Raw genomic sequence first — 12677 nt, 5'->3', positions numbered from 1 at the left:
TGGTGAAGTTCAGGCGTTGGTTGATGTATGCTGGTCCTTGGTTGTGTACGGCCTTATAGGCGTCGGTCAACATCTTGAATTGGCATTTTTTCTGGATGGAGAGCCAGTGAAGGTTCCTGGGGTGGGGGTGATATGGTTCCTCCCGGGGAGGTCCAGGATGAGTCTGGCAGTTGAGTTCTGTATCGTCTGGAATCCATTCAGGAGCTGGATGATGAGTCCTGCATAGAACATGTTGTCGTAGCCCAGCCAGCTGGTGACTAGAACTTGAGTGACAGCTTACCTGGTGTTGATGGGGAGCCATCTGAAGATCTTATGGAGCATGTGGAGGGTGAGGAATAAGGCGGAGGAGACTGCATTGATCTGGCGTTTCATGGTGTGTTTGCTGTCCAGGATGATGCCGAGGTTGCGTGTGTGGTCTGTCAGTGTGGGTGTGCGTCTGAGTTAGGAGGGCCATCAGGTGTCGTTCCACCGAGAGGTGTTATTCCCAGAAAATTGGCACTTCCGTCTTATCCGTGTTGAGCTTCAGGCAGTTGGTCGTCATCCAGTCGGTGACACTCGTCATGCAGCTGTGGGATTGGCCCTGGTGGTGGAAGGGTTTTCTGTGAGCGAGAGGATGGGCATCGTCTGTGTAGGATATGAAGTTGAGGCCGTGAGTTCTGATGATGTCGGCCAAAGGCGTCATGTATGTGTTGAACAGGGTGGGGCTGATAGAGCAGCCTTGAAGGACGCCGCAGATTATTCTCTTGGGTTCCTAAGCAGAGGGTGGTTGGAAGATCTTTTGGATTCGTCCTGTGAGGAAGGATGTGATCCATTTGAGGGCGGTTTCCTGGATCCGGATGTGGCAGATTCTTTTGATGAGGGTGTGGTGAGATACAGTGTCGAACGCTGCTGAGAGGTCGAGAGGCATCACGGCCGCTGTCTCCCCACGGTTGAGGAGGGACCTACTGTCAGCGGTGGCGGTGATCAGGGCCGTCTTGGTGCTGTGGTGGGTGTGGAAGCCAGTTTGGGAGGTGTCCAGCAGATTGTTGCTCTCCAGGTGCTCTGTGAGTTGGTGATTTATCCCCTTCTCAAGGACTTTGGCTGGGAAGGGGAGCAGAGAGATGGGGCGGTAGTTCTTGAGTTTGCTGGGGTCGGCGGAGGGTATCTCGAGGAGCGGTGTGACCTCTGCATGTTTCCATTGATCAGTAAAGGTGGCTTTGTTGATGAATGCGTTGAGAATAGAGGTGGTGGGGGCAGGGGTCTGTGGGTGCTCCAGAGTGGATGGAGTTCATGATTGATGCACTTCTGTTTCTAGGGAAAGCTTCACATCCACGGGCGCAGCACTAGTAAAGCAGCTGATGCACTTCTGTTTCTAGAGAAAGCTTCAAATCCACAGGTGCCGCACTAGCAAAGCAGCTGATGCACTTCTGTTTCTAGGGAAAGCTTCAAATCCACAGGCGCCGCACTAGCAAAGCAGCTGATGCACTTCTGTTTCTACAGAAAGTTTCACATCCACAGGCGCCGCACTAGCAAAGCAGCTGATGCACTTCTGGTTCTAGAGAAAGCTTCTCATCCACAGGCGCCACACTAGCAAAGCAGCTGATGCACTTCTGTTTCTAGAGAAAGCTTCTCATCCACAGGCGCCACACTAGCAAAGCAGCTGATGCACTTCTGTTTCTAGAGAAAGCTTCACATCCACAGGCGCCGCACTAGCAAAGCAGCTGATGCACTTCTGTTTCGAGAGAAAGCTTCACATCCGCAGGTGCCGCACTAGCAAAGCAGCTGATGCACTTCTGTTTCTAGGGAAAGCTTCAAATCCACAGGCGCCGCACTAGCAAAGCAGCTGATGCACTTCTGTTTCTACAGAAAGCTTCACATCCACAGGCGCCGCACTAGCAAAGCAGCTGATGCACTTCTGTTTCTAGGGAAAGCTTCAAATCCACAGGTGCCGCACTAGCAAAGCAGCTGATGCACTTCTGTTTCTACAGAAAGCTTCACATCCACAGGCGCCGCACTAGCAATGCAGCTGATGCACTTCTGTTTCTAGAGAAACCTTCACATCCACAGGCGCAGCACTAGCAAAGCAGCTGATGCACTTCTGTTTCTAGAGAAAGCTTCACATCAACAGGCGCCGCACTAGCAAAGCAGCTGATGCACTTCTGTTTCTAGAGAAAGCTTCATATCCACTGGCGCCGCACTAGCAAAGCAGCTGATGCACTTCTGTTTCTAGAGAAAGCTTCACATCCACAGGCGCAGCACTAGCAAAACAGATGATGCACTTCTGTTTCTAGAGAAAGCTTCACATCCACAGGTGCTGCACTAGCAAAGCAGCTGATGCACTTCTGTTTCTAGAGAAAGCTTCACATCCACAGGCGCCGCACTAGCAAAGCAGCTGATGCACTTCTGTTTCTAGAGAAAGCTTCACATCTACAGCCGCCGCTCTAGCAAAGCAGCTGATGCACTTCTGTTCCTGAGAAAGCTTCTCATCCACAGCCGCCGCACTAGCAAACCTACATTATTCAAGTGCTGCAGACATAGTCGCAGCACGCGGGATGCTGGCAGAGGCAGTGTACGCACATCCAAGACTGCATATCCCACCTTGTATGTCAACCAATGAGAAGAGACCAACATGGACTGGAAGCGCACCAGTCACTGATGGTGGGCGGTCTAACACTGCTCATGCAGAACTGATGTTACTCGCTTTGCCCCACCACTCCCCAGCGAAGCTTAATAGCCAATGGAAGCAGTTGGTGTGTGCGACAGCGAGCAAGAATGGATAAGAAGCCAAAAAGGCCTAAAATAAACAAAACTGCAATGACAGAATACAAAAGTGGGGTCAGGCTGCGAGCTACCAGGTTGTCGGCGAGCTACCAATAGCTCGCGATCGATCGGTTGCAGACCCCTGCTTTATATGTTTGTTGATTTTCTCCGTCATCATTCTAGATAGTAATTTCATTAAACATTAGCCAACATACCACCACAGGACGCTTGCTTATTATTGAATATTTATCATCCTGAAGTCCTACTGTAATTAACCAACATACTGCCATGGGACGCTTGCTTATTACTTTAAAATTTTACCATCCTGAAGTCATACTTTATTACCATTTTAGTGGTACGTGGCCTTGTTAGATCATCTCCGAGGTTTCATGGTTCACTTAAATGATGAAGTCTACATTTTACCAATCAGAAGATGTATATTTTTGTGCCTCACTCATCTGGCTTCCCCATGTGATTTTATTTTTCACTCCTCTTTTGTTTATCTCTCGACACCCTTTAATTCCATGGTCTGTTTTCATGATGTTTTTATACCATATTCTGAACATCTTTTCAGGTATCTCTTATGTCTGTTTACCAGGTTAATTTTCTGTCTTGTAAAACATCTTGAGAAAACATTAATTCTGTAAAATAGTTTATTACCATAACCGTTACTTACTCGCAGCGCTTCTCACCCTCGTCTTTGCTACTCCCTGAGCTGCGCATGATGATGAGGCGGTAACAGTAGAGCGACTGAAGGAAAGGCAGCAGGGATAGAAAATGACACATCACTGCGTGGCTTCATAGTAAAGCCATACTCTGATTGGCCATGTCCTTCTGTAAAGCCAAACCTGCTGCCTCCGAGACTAGGCCTACTCTCCGCCTCTTTAGCCAATCCAGAAGCTGCTTCACAGCATAAGAGCAGCGTCCGGATTGGCGGGAGCAGGCTAAGTCATCGCTCCTTAGGAGACCGGGGAGGCTTCAGATGTGATCCCTGGTTCCCTAAAGTTGTGCGGGTAGGAGAGGCCTTATGTGCGCATGTCGGGTTGGTTATAGGAAGATGCCCATCCATCCTGACATGCGCGCTTACTCATCTTTAGACCCAGACACTCTTCTGGTGACGTCTATAATGATGCCCTGCCCCCGCCCACTCATAAATTGAAAGTCTGCTGCTTGCAATGTGCAGCCGCCCCGCGGCTGTAAAATGAGCACCGTGGCCAGTAATATAAACTTTATAAATGCATATTAGGATCATGGGGGGCAGCAAATACAGGCGGGCAATGCCCCCATAGGTAAACCGCCGCTGGGTGGAATTACATCTAGTACATCAGGACTAGAATTTGGTGATTGTTGCCCCGGTATGTCATGGTTTTCCTCCCTTATGCCAATAAGCATCTCCAATGAGCTAGTGCCAGTATTTTGTCACAGTTACCCCCTATGCCTACAATTGCCTCCAGTGTGCCAGTAGCAGTGGTTTTCACAGGTGCCTGCCCATGCCTACAATTGCCTCAAGTGTGCCAGTAGCAGTGTTTTTCACAGGTGCCTGTCCATGCCTACAATTGCCTCCAGTGTGCCAGTAGCAGTGTTTTTCACAGGTGCCTGTCCATGCCTACAATTGCCTGCCGTGTGCCAATAGCAGTGGTTTTCACAGGTGCCTGTCCATGCCAACAATTGCCTCCAGTGTGCCAATAGCAGTGGTTTTCACAGGTGCCTGCCCATGACGACAATTCCCTCCAGTGTGCCAGTAGCAGTGGTTTTCACAGGTGCCTGTCCATGGCAACAATTGCCTCCAGTGTGCCAGTAGCAGTGGTTTTCACAGGTGCTGCTCATGCCGACAATTGCCTCCAGTGTGCCAGTCGCAGTGGTTTTCACAGGTGCTGCTCATGCCTACAATTGCCTCCAGTGTGCCAGTAGCAGTGGTTTTGACAGGTGTCTGCCCATGGCACAATTGCCTCCAATGTACCAGTAGCAGTGGTTTTCACAGGTGCTTGTCCATGCCAACAATTGTCTCCTCCAGTGTGCCAGTAGCAGTGGTTTTCACAGGTGCCTGTCCATGCCAACAATTGTCTCCTCCAGTGTGCCAGTAGCAGTGGTTTTCACAGGTGCCTTCCCGTGGTTTTCACAGGTGCCTGTCCATGCCAACAATTGCCTCCAGTGTGCCAGTAGCAGTGGTTTTCACAGGTGCCTGTCCATGCCTATAGTTGCCTCCAGTGTGCCAGTAGCAGTGGTTTTCAAAGATGCCTGTCCATGTCGACAATTCCCTCCAGTGTGCCAGTAGCAGTGGTTTTCACAGGTGCCTGTCCATGCCTACAATTGCCTCCAGTGTGCCAGTAGCAGTGGTTTTCACAGGTGCTTGTCCATGCCAACAATTGTCTCCTCCAGTGCGCCTGTAGCAGTGGTTTTCACAGGTGCCTGTCCATGCCGAAAATTCCCTCCAGTGTGCCAGTAGCAGTGGTTTTCACAGGTGTCTGCCCATGGCAACAATTGCCTCCAATGTGCCAGTAGCAGTGGTTTTCACAGGTGCTTGTCCATGCCAACAATTGTCTCCTCCAGTGTGCCAGTAGCAGTGGTTTTCACAGGTGCCTGTCCATGGCAACAATTGCCTCTAGTGTGCCAGTAGCAGTGGTTTTCACAGGTGCTGCTCATGCCTACACTTGCCTCCAGTCTGCCAGTAGCAGTGGTTTTCACAGGTGCTTGTCCATGCCAACAATTGTCTCCTCCAGTGCGCCAGTAGCAGTGGTTTTCACAGGTGCCTGTCCATGGCAACAATTGCCTCCAGTCTGCCAGTAGCCGTGGTTTTCACAGGGACCTGTCCATGCCAACAATTTGCTCCAGTGTGAAAATAGCAGTGGTTTTCACTGGTGCCTGTCCATGCCAAACATTGCCTGCCGTGTGCCAGTAGCAGTGGTTTTCACAGGTGCCTGTCCATGCAGACAATTGCCTCCAGTGTGCCAGTAGCAGTGGTTTTCACAGGTGCCTGGCCATGCCAACAATTGCCTCCAGTGTGCCCGTAGCAGTGGTTTTGACAGGTGCTGCTCATGCCTACAATTGCCTTTGTGTGCCAGTAGCAGTGGTTTTCACAGGTGACTGTCCATGCCTACAATTGCCTCCAGTGTGCCAGTAGCAGTGGTTTTCACAGGTGCCTGACCATGCCAACAATTGCCTCCAGTGTGCCAGTAGCAGTGGTTTTCACAGGTGCCTGTCCATGCCGACAATTGCCTCCAGTGTGCCAGTAGCAGTGGTTTTCACAGGTGCCTTCCCATGCCTACAATTGCCTCCAGTGTGCCAGTAGCAGTGGTTTTCACAGGTGCCTGCCCATGCCGAAAATTCCCTCCAGTGTGCCAGTAGCAGTGGTTTTCACAGGTGCTGCACATGCCTACAATTTCCTCCAGTATTCCAGTAGCAGTGGTTTTCACAGGTGCCTGTCCATGCCAACAATTGGCTCCAGTGTGCCAATAGCAGTGGTTTTCACTGGTGCCTGTCCATGCCAAACATTGCCTGCCGTGTGCCAGTAGCAGTGGTTTTCACAGGTGCCTGTCCATGCAGACAATTGCCTCCAGTGTGCTAGTAGCAGTGGTTTTCACAGGGCCTGGCCATGCCAACAATTGCCTGCCGTGTGCCAGTAGCAGTGGTTTTCACAGGTGCCTGGCCATGCCAACAATTGCCGCCTGTGTGCCAGTAGCAGTGGTTTTCACAGGTGCTTGTCCATGCCTACAATTGCCTCCAGTATTCCAGCAGTAGAAGTTGTCTATGGGTCCCTCTATAAGCCACAAATTACCTTCAGTATGTAAGGGCCAATGGCAGACAAGCTAGCATTACATCATATTCTCCCTCACATTTACTCAACCACACTCAATCATTCATTCTCACTTAGTCTACCTCACTCTCACTCATTCTTACTCTGACTCCAACATACTTACTCATACTCACTTGCTCTAACTGTCATTCTCACTCAATCTGTATCACCCATTCTCTCGCCTTCATTCACACTCACTCCAACTCCTACTCACTCATACTTTTTCACTTCTGCACTCACTCTTATTGTCACTCATTCTGACTCTCATGATCACTGCCACCCATTCTCACTTATTCTCACTCACTACCTTTTAGTGGCTCTCACACACTACCTGTCACTGACACTCACTTTTACTTACAAACGCTCATGCTCACACGTACAAACAGACAACCACACTCCGATCCCCAAGCACGTACCCTACATACATTTAGAAGCATTTTTTTATTTAAGACATCTGCTACAGAAGTTCTCATTCTAGATCCTCGTACCCCATCTTTACTACACGAACCGTGAATAGTGATCTATTATTCACTATTAGTTTAATATAAAATTGGCTGAAAACAAAGGTGGAGCACGACTCCCATAAGGGCGAGCGTCCGCTGTGTTCTCGTTACTCCTTTTGCTACCTCTGAAGCCACAGGTCGCGCAAGCAGTGCCAGGGGTCACAAGGGGCAAGCCAGGAGTCACCGCTGTGACCCCTGGCAATCCCTAAATGAAGCCCATGCATGTGACCCTGTTGCGAACATCATAAAATGTGTCAGGTGACTCCATTCAGAATATCAGAATGTGTTGTGTTTTGTGACTCCATTCAGAATTACACTTTACTATGTTATTACCATTCAGAATATCAGTTTCTGTTGTATTATGTGACCTCATTCAGAATTCCTCATTCTGTGCTTAGTCATGCGATACCCCAGAATGTGCTGTGTCATGTGACCCCAGTCACTGTTTTTTAACCATAGATAGAAGTGTGTCACTCCTAAAAATACTGCCATAACTTTAACATCTCCTGTGGAAACTGATTTCTCTGTATTTCTTTCTCTGTTTTGCAGGATGTCAGAAGCACCCTAAGCAGGTAAGGTTGGTTTATTATCCTCCTGTCAGTGTGTAAAGAGCAGGTCTCAATGCTGCGGTATGAATGTCACTGCTGAGCTCACACAAAGTGTTAGGAAACTTTCAGATCCGGATAAAATCACTTCACATTCTGAAAAATACCTTTAAGTCCTCAGACTCTCCTGAAAACTTGATGTTCGAGGCATATGAGCTGCAGATTGTACACTTAGCATAGATCGCCATCTGGTGTTGGGCCCGGATGTTTGCAGTTTGTTTTTGTTCTTTGGACAGTCTTTGGAAGTCATGAGTTCGGTGACTCCTCCTTCGGTCCGTACTGCGCATGGGCTTCGGCTCCATCCTCAGATTGTTTTTTTCCGCCATCGGGCTCGGATGTGATACTTCGTGCTCCGGCTTCGAACTTCTACGGTCCCAGCCTCGACGGAAAATCCTCGTTCTTCGAGTTTCTTCATCTATCTTCATCTCTCGAAGCTGCACTTTTCTCCGTTCCGCACATCGGCACCGGCCTTCGGGCCCTCCTCGACTCCGGTCCCGGCTGATGGAAAGGACTCCGTTCAAAAAGTGCCCAAAATGTGGGTCTAAATTTCCCCACACCGACCTCCATCAGGTGTGTAACCTTTGCCTCTCCCCAGAACACGAGGCTAGAGACTGCCCCACCTGTAAGTCTTTTCGCTCCAAAAAGACCATCCGGGATCGAAGAGCTCGACGCACCATGGCGCACTCATCGACAGCGGCTCCACCGGACATCTTCGGAAACGACACCGGAGCTTCGGGGCAACAACACACCGAGCAGGAGGAAGACGTCGTCAGCGCTTCCGAGGCCGACGACTCCGACGTGGAGGACATCACACCGGCGCAGAGGATCGTGAGTACTCTACCCCCTCCCACCCCCGCGCCCAAAACCAAAGAGACTCCGGTTACACCCTCGCCTGCAGGCCTGGGTAAAACCAGGCACATAGCTTCTATCACCCTACCTTCGGGCCCGGTGTCTAATCCTCACAGGTCTCACGGCAGCTCGGGCTCGAGCCAGCCGACGCCTGGTGCCGATAAACATCGTCCGGCACCGAAGAAAGTGACGCCGAGCTCGACTCCGAAGCCACCGATGCCGAAGCCTGGACTCTCGGTACCGACAAAACACAAACACAAATCCCTCGGCACAGACGCTGAAATCTACTTCGACGCCGAAAAAAACGGAGGTTCCAAAAAAGGATGGCGCAGACAAACCATCAAAATCCTCGGCTCCGAAAACATCGGCGCCAGCGGACGATTCGGTGCCACTGGACCTCTTTACACCAGATCCTTTACAAAAGACCTTATTTAAGGATCCAAAGACTGGGCTATTGACTTTAGTTGTCAAGAAAAGGCGTCTTGACACACCGGCTCCTCCTCCACCGCCCAAGCGGAAGGACTCTGCTACTTCTCCTCTCAGAGTGCCCTCCCCACTACCTCCTCCTCCCCCTCCTCCACCTCTTCCACCCCCTCCCCCTCCCAGGTCTCCGCCAACTTTGCCTCAGCATTCCCCGACCCCGTCCCCAGATCCGGATTACGGGGATCCAGATTATGACCCGGCGGACGCCCCCATGGACCCCACTCCACCGGGGACCCCAGACCCATGGGAAGACTACCAAAACCCTGACATACCGGATGTGCCTCAGGATGACCTATACCCATCCAGGCCGTCTCCCCCAGAGGACTCATTAGGGTTTCACCACTTAGTGCAGAGAGCAGCACACTACATATGGGGTGGAAATGCATAGTGAACCAGTGGAAGACGACTTCTTACTGGATACATTTGATATTCAGGATAAGTCCACAGCTATCTTGTCCATGCTTAAGGGTGTCACAAAGCATGCTGCAGAGGTGTTCAAAGACCCTGTCAGGGCCAGGGTCTTAAACCCTAGAATAGAAAAAAAGTATAAAGCGGCACCCACAGACCCTACATACATTAAGGGCCCTGCTCCCTTAGATTCCCTAGTTGTGTCCACAGCTAGAAAGCGGTCTAACTCCCAGTCCTCAGGAGAGGCCCCACCGCCAGATAAGGAATCTAAACTTCTAGACGCATCTGGCAAACGCACCGCCTCACAAGCTGCGAACATTTGGCGCATTGCAAATACACAAGCGCTGCTTGCGCGCTATGACAGAGCACACTACGATGAGCTTGAGGCTCTTATACAGCACCTCCCAGAAAAACATAAACGCAAAGCTCATGACCTGATACAGGAGGGTAAGATAATTACTAACACCTCCATTCATTAAGTGTGCCCTCGATGCAGCCGACACTGCTTCTAGAGCCATAAATACCAGTGTCCTGCTTCGTCGTCATGCCTGGCTCAGGATCTCAGGGTTCAAGCCTGAAGTCCAGGCGTCCATACTAAATCACCCCTTTGACCAACAAAATCTCTTCGGGCCAAAGGTAGACGAAGCATTAGAAAAAATGAAAAAGGACACAGACACAGCAAAGTCTATGGGGGCATTGCAATCACAAACCCCTAAACGCTCCTTTCGACGCTCATCCTTTCGTAGCACAGGCAGAGGCTACTCCACCGATAGCGCCTCTACCTCCTACAAACCCCCTCCTCAAAATACCTTTTCAAAGGACTACCAAAGGGGTGGTTACAGAGGCAACAACAATAAGGGCAGGGGCAAAACTAACACCACCCGTTCTGCCACCCTGCCAGCACAATGACTTCCCTCCGCTCCCGCCAGACCATCCCACTCCGGTCAGGGGCAGACTACAAAACTTTATCCACGCATGGGAGTCCAAAACATCGGACAAATGGGTGATCCAAATTATTCGGTCAGGGTACTGTCTCGAGCTAACATCTACCCCACCCAATATCCCACCAAGGCACCGTCCAATGTCTCAAGAACATTCCACACTGCTCAAACAGGAGGTGCTCTCCCTCCTCCACAAACACGCTATAGTGCAGGTCCCCGTCAATCAGCAAAATCTAGGGGTCTACTCTCTGTATTTCCTAATACCGAAGAAAGACTGGACCCTGAGGCCCATTCTGGACCTCCGGCCTCTAAATGCATACATACATTCCGACCATTTCCACATGGTCACCCTACAACAAGTCCTCCCGCTCCTTTGTCAGGGAGACTTTCTTACTACCTTGGATCTGAAAGACACATACTTTCACATTCCAATACACCCTTCTCACAGAAAGTACCTCAGGTTTGTGGTGGACGGTCAACATTACCAGTTCACAGTTCTCCCCTTCGGGGTCACCACCGCACCACGGGTGTTTACCAAATGCCTAGCAGTTGTAGCAGCACACCTCAGACGTCAACATATTCACGTCTTCCCTTACTTAGACGACTGGCTCATAAAAGCCGCGTCCTACAACCAATGTGTGCAACATACCAACAGCACCATTCAACTGCTCCACCAGCTAGGCTTCACGGTGATCTACCAAAAGTCCCACCTCCTACCATCTCACACAAAGCAATATCTCGGGGCCACTATACACACCTCCAAAGGTAGGGCCTATCCAAACTCAGCCAGAATCGCAAGCATACAAGCCTTGCGCAAAACATTCCTTCCTCAACACTCTCTTCCAGCAAGAGTGTTTATGAAGCTCATAGGAATGATGGCTTCTTGCATTTTCATAGTGCCCCATGCAAGACTCCACATGCGTCCACTCCAAGAGTGCCTAGCACGACAGTGGAACCAGGCCCAGGGTCAGCTGACGGATCTGGTGTTGGTGGACGGCCGCACCCATCACTCTGCAGTGGTGGAACACCACAAACCTTTCCAAAGGGCGGCCGTTCCTGGACCCGGTTCCTCAGGTGATTCTAACAGCGGACGCATCGCTCTCCGGCTGGGGAGCGCACCTCTTACACCTCACAATGCAAGGTCTATGGACGCCACAGCAAAAGTCGCTCCACATCAACCATCTGGAGCTCTTGGCGATCTTTCTAGCCCTAAAATCTTTTCAAAAACAGATTTCGGCCAAAGCAGTGCTCATTCGCACAGACAATATGACTGCAATGTATTATATCCAAAAACAGGGGGGGACACACTCTCCCCAGCTCTCCCGCTTAGCCCAGAGCATATGGAGATGGGCAATTCCTCAAAACATCTTTCTCCTGGCACAGCATGTTCCAGGCGTACAAAACACCATGGCAGATCTGCTCAGCAGACAAACGCAACAACTACACGAATGGGAACTGCATCCACAGGTTCTTTGTCCATTCTTCCAAAAGTGGGGGCATCCTCAAATAGACCTCTTCGCCACCCACGAAAACAAAAAATGCCCAAGCTTCGCCGCCAGATACCCACACCCATTGTCCAAAGGCAATGCGATATGGATGAACTGGTCAGGCAAATTTGCATACGCCTTTCTACCTCTCCCGCTAATTCCATTAGTGGTAAGGAAGCTACAACAGCACTCCCTCACACTCATTCTGGTAGCTCCAACATGGGCCAGGCAGCCGTGGTACACCACACTACTACAGCTCTCAGTGGTACCACACCAAAAACTGCACCTATCCCCATGCCTCCTAACTCAGAACCATGGAGAAATCAGGCACCCGGACCCAGCTCAGCTCAACCTTGCGATCTGGCTCCAGAAATCTTAGAATTTGGGTACCTTAACCTTCCCCCTGATTGCATGAACATTATCAAGGAAGCCAGACGTCCTACCACTCGAGCATGCTATGCCGCAAAGTGGAAGAGATTTGTGGTTTACTGCCGTAAAAATACAATCAACCCTTTAGATGCATCCATACAGCACATCATATGCTATCTGCTCCATCTTCACAGGTGTAACCTGGCATATTCTTCCATACGCCTACACCTAGCAGCGATTGCTGCCTATCTACAAAACAGACAGCATTTATCACTGTTCAGAGTGCCCGCTATTAAAGCCTTTATGGAAGGTCTTAAACGAGTAATTCCTCCCAGGGCACCACCTTCCCCTGTAATGAATCTAAATGTAGTTCTTACAAGGCTAATGGGTCCGCCCTTCGAACCAATGCATAAATGTGAGCTACAATTCCTCACCTGGAAAACAGCTTTCCTCGTAGCTATCACTTCCCTTAGAAGGGTTGGTGAAATACAAGCGTTCAC

General features: G+C 50.2%; 1 protein-coding gene across 2 annotated transcripts in view; it reads left to right on the top strand.

Moving 5' to 3' along the window:
• Window positions 1-12677, top strand: part of LOC146869090 (E3 ubiquitin-protein ligase TRIM39-like) — a 96465-nt gene that overhangs the window by 47692 nt on the left and 36096 nt on the right. For both annotated transcript variants that reach the window (XM_085599820.1, XM_085599796.1), the window contains one exon: window positions 7585-7607. In XM_085599820.1, the coding sequence (XP_085455946.1) occupies window positions 7585-7607 (23 nt within the window). The remainder of the gene's footprint in view (window positions 1-7584; window positions 7608-12677) is intronic.

The sequence above is a fragment of the Triturus cristatus genome, chromosome 1_1, assembly GCF_964204655.1.
Source record: "Triturus cristatus chromosome 1_1, aTriCri1.1, whole genome shotgun sequence".
Taxonomy (NCBI): domain Eukaryota; kingdom Metazoa; phylum Chordata; class Amphibia; order Caudata; family Salamandridae; genus Triturus; species Triturus cristatus.
The sequence above is the reverse complement of the archived record's forward strand: the minus strand, read 5'-3'. Positions and strand labels throughout refer to the sequence as shown.